This window comes from Sturnira hondurensis, unplaced genomic scaffold (genome assembly GCF_014824575.4).
Source record: "Sturnira hondurensis isolate 20B ecotype Veracruz unplaced genomic scaffold, ASM1482457v3 Scaffold0007487, whole genome shotgun sequence".
Taxonomy (NCBI): Eukaryota; Metazoa; Chordata; class Mammalia; order Chiroptera; family Phyllostomidae; genus Sturnira; species Sturnira hondurensis.
In genome coordinates, this window is record NW_028080118.1 from 1,585,045 (window position 1) to 1,589,173 (window position 4,129).

The window sequence follows — 4,129 nt, forward strand, 5'->3', positions numbered from 1 at the left end:
TTAGTTCTACTTCCTTGAATAAGCCAAGCAAACCCAGGTACATCTCTTTTAATTTCACACAGTAAAGTAAAATGGTTAAGAAATCCGGAAGTTCAACACACGATACATGTTTTTCTCTATTTTTCTGAGGGATTCTTTCACATTTCCAAGGAAATTCCTAGACCAGTGTCACGTTATTTTCTTCCAGATCACAAAATAAGATGGAAGGTCCCCCTGATATTTTGATATTTCAAAACATCAAAACTCATTCTTCCACCTGGTACACAGCACTGCATGTGACACGAATTTGATTCATCAGCTTAGATTCCAAAGCTCATGAACTTCTCACTAAAAGGAACAGCCCTTGAAACACACCAAAAGGAGGGAAAAACAAAGTAAGCCTCCGGGTCCCCCATGCAGAATAGAAAGACAGAGCTGCTATGCACTGGCTTCTCCCCAGCCTGCCCATGACTCTGGCCCTCCTCTCCTTGGAACTGTGACCTCCCTTTTCAGACACAGGTGAGGACTCGGGCTCATTCTTCAGCTGGGGAAGGAGAGACTACAGACTACTTCCGTGCCATAAAGAGGGCAGCTGCATGACCCACAGGGGCAACTCTGGCCTGGGCTTTCTCTCTGTCATCCTTTAAAGCCTCCTCATACCAGTATGAGAAGGAAGTTGGATTAGTCCCTTTGACTTTGGCCAAAAATTCTAGAACTTGCAGCTTGCTGGTCTCAGCATGGGCTCTGGGACCCCACATGAATATGTAGCGTGGAGGGTCACTGTTAGGCACTTGCTGGTACAGCAGGTAATTTTCCTGCACCCAAGTTTCGGTGATGAGCTTCCTAGGCTCTCCATAAATGAAGTGCTCCCTCCCAGGATACACTCCCAGCATACCCAGCAACTCCCAGATGTTTTGCTCACGGGCGCAGTTGCCATCTAAAAAGATCAGACCCAGGATGATTATCAGGAGGCCGTTTTTCGGCATGCTTTGGAGGTCACCAACCATGTCATCATAGGTGAGATCCAGTGAGTTGACAAGGACATAGGAGTGGCTGCCGGGCACCATTTCCTTCACATCAATGCCAGAGATCACCTCCAAGCACTTACAAGCTTTCTGAAAGATCACAGAGAATTGAGCCCTGTCCATTTGGCTAACAACTTCCAGCATTTCTGCCCTTGTAACAGGCTTCCTCAGTCGATACTGGGAGACCATGTAATGCATCAAATTGGCCACCTTCTCTTCTAGTGGATCTATGTCCACAGATTCGGGGTCTGCAGAGGCCTGCAGAGAGCTTGTCTCCTCACTTTCTGAGCCACCGGAAGCTCCAGCTGATGTGCTCTGTGCCTCGTATCCCTGAGGACTCGGGGGAGGAACTGGTATCTCAGCAGGTTCAGGCTGCTCCTGATTCTCTTCCTTCTCCCCCTGCCTGTCCTCCTCCCCCTCCTCTCTCTCCATCTCTATCTCCATCTCTATCTCCATCTCCATCTCCATCTCCCTCTCTCTCTCTGCCACCTTTTCCTCCTCCTCTTGGGCACCTGGCATCACAGGAGAGGAAGGAGTACAGGAGGAGCTGGAGAGGTAGGAGAAGCTGAAAGAGCAAGAGGATTCCTCCTCCTCCCTAGGTATGGAAACCTGCATCTCACTTTGGACCGGAAAAGTGGGCTGAGATGTGAGGCCTGGATACTGTGGAAAGCGAGACATGTTGAGTCTTGTTGGGAGCCGCAGGCACAAGTGTGAGCTGGAGTTTGGGAGAGGAGATCCCACGAGCCTGGGGGAGAGAGGGAGAGGGTCAGCTGCCTTAGCAGAGAAGTGGGCCCTTGGCAGCTCTGAGGAAGGCTCACTTACAGGTCTCCTTGTTAAGGGGTGCTCTAAGGCCTCACAGGGAGGGCTCCTGTCTTCCTGGATGGTTTGTCTCCTAGGAACCTGTAGGAAGATAGCAGAAAGCTCTTGAAGGTGCAGCTGGCCAGAGTGGCCCAAGGCTTCCCGGGCTGACCGTGAGCAGCCAGGGTCTGGGACTGTGGGTGGGGTCCTTGGTAGACCCTCAGGCCATGTACCTCACACTGATTCCTAGCTCTGCTTGGGCCTCCTCTGCTCTGCCGACCTGGGCACCCCAGTGTCACACCAAGGCTGCCTCCTCACAGCTCCTGGACCCCTCTCCCCAATCTGAGGGTTTGCCTTATCTCTTACCTCAGATGCCCACAGGGGTCCGGGGACCCTCTCTTGTGTACTGAGTCCAGGCCCTTCAGGACAAGCCCTTACCTCCCTGAGAACCTTGGGCAAAAGTGACAAGGTACCAGACGTTTCCACCCCTACTAGGTCCTTCCAGTGCTGACGGCAAGGGCTGGACCCCAGCAGTTCTGTGGTGGGGCTCTCCCCGCTCCTCCCCAAACCCCAGTATTTGTCTTTCCTCCTGAGAGGTCCTCACAGGCCCCCTCACTCCTGAGTTGAGTACATACCCTCGCTTTTCTGAGATACCTCCCTCACCCATGGATAGAGTCAGAGCATCCCCTATCCAGCCACCCCTGCCTAGGTCTTCCTAGAGCTGAGAACACAGGGCAGCCAGGCTCTGCATGGTCTCTTCTTTCTAGGGTGGGGAGTACCTTTGTTCCTCACCAAGGGTCCTTTCCTGGACTGCTGCTAGAGGTGTGACTCCCCCTCTTCAGGCGTGATGTGGCTCCTGCAGCTGACCTGCCTTTGTACTCAGACAAAGGCCCTGTCCTCCCTGAAACCGGGAAGACAAAAGGAGAGGCATATCACATCCAGCCCCTCCTGCATGTGGTCTCCCAGGGCTGGCAGCAGGAGCTGAACCCCACCTGTGCTGGGATGGGGCTTCCCTCTTTCCTCACTCGAGCTGTTTCCTCTTGGCTCCTGGCAGGGCCTCGGCCTGTCGTCTCCTCTGCTGACTTGAAATCAGCCTCTCAGACCAAGGCTCCACCTCCCAGAAACACCTCCACCCACACCATGTAGAAAGTGAGGGTGCGCCCCATCTCTGCACTCCTGCCCGGATCCTCCCAGGGTGCATACTGGGGACAGGGTGGGATTCTGTGAGGCCCCTTCTGTCTGAGTTGGGGGCCAGGTACCCTTAGTCCTCCTTCAAGGTCTTTACCTTACCTTGACTCCTCACAGATGATGTGACTCTTCCCTCCGCTGATGTCACCGGCTCACACCAAGGCCTTCCCCTTCCTGGGACACTCCAAAGTAAAAAGACACAAGAGCAGACAGCGCTGCCTGGCGTCTGCTCTGGCACAGGGCATACACTCAATCCTCCCTCAAAATACGTCCTCGTGCCTATTCCCTACAAGGTCTTTCCTGCCCTCCTCTCACCCGAAGCTCCCCCTCCAACCAAGACCACACTTCCAGGAAGGACTTCATCCCCTTGTCTCCTGGTAGAGCTCAGAGCAGATGTGAGAGTTCCTTACATCTGGCCATGCCTGCTCTGATCCTCCCAGGGCTGAGAGGTTCTTCTTGGAAATGTGGGGTCCTTCTTTTGGGGGACGGCAGTCTTTAGACCTCACCAAGGGTCCCTACCTTGGTAACTGGCAGAGCCTGGGGTTGTGCCCTGTATTAACCTGAGGTCACACATCTCAGAAAAGGCCTTGGCTCTCTCAGACTCCCAAAGCGGGAGTCAGAAAGCAACATAATTTGACAGCCTTGCTGTGTGGCCTCTCAGAGCTGATAGCAGGGTTGAGTTGCCCTGAGTCCCCTCTCTATGGGCTGGCTGGTCCGTATATCCTCGTGCATCAGGGTCCTCGTTTAGACACTCACAGGGTGTGATGCGCCTTCCTCTGTTGAACTCAGGCCACACTCGTGAGAACAAGATTTCCGCCTTCCCCAGATCCCACCACCACCAACGCCAACAACAGGGTAAAATAGTGACACAGGCCCATATCAGTAGCCACATCCCTCATCTTCCCACATAGACATGAAGGGCAGAGGATAGCTGGACACTCACTCCAGGGAGACCTCTCAGTGCTTCAACTGAATCCCCACCCAGCTATGGCCTTGGACTGGCCTTGGGCCCCTCCCTGTTCCAGGCTGCCCTTGCTCCTTCACACCCAGCTTCTCTCTCCCTTGAGAAGCTGCAGAGAGAAGTAAGGAGAGGCCACATCCGGCCACTTCTGCTGAGTGTGTCCTAGGGCTCAATCCCA

At 53.9% G+C, this 4,129-nt stretch overlaps 1 protein-coding gene and 1 long non-coding RNA gene across 2 annotated transcripts; both read right to left on the minus strand.

Moving 5' to 3' along the window:
- Positions 1–382: 382 nt before the first annotated feature.
- Positions 383–1,523, minus strand: LOC118991399 (melanoma-associated antigen 10-like). Its single transcript, XM_037052621.1, has 2 exons — positions 1,494–1,523; positions 383–1,334 (listed from the first exon to the last, which is right to left on the minus strand). Exons 1-2 carry the CDS (start codon positions 1,521–1,523, stop codon positions 546–548), a joined length of 819 nt encoding a protein of 272 aa, XP_036908516.1. The 3' UTR covers positions 383–545.
- Positions 1,524–1,593: 70 nt separating this feature from the next.
- On the minus strand, positions 1,594–3,184 carry LOC118991412 (uncharacterized). The gene is made up of 4 exons (XR_005067414.1): positions 3,093–3,184; positions 2,582–2,703; positions 1,827–1,904; positions 1,594–1,749 (listed from the first exon to the last, which is right to left on the minus strand). It is a non-coding gene; the product is annotated as an uncharacterized LOC118991412 (long non-coding RNA).
- Positions 3,185–4,129: the final 945 nt, after the last annotated feature.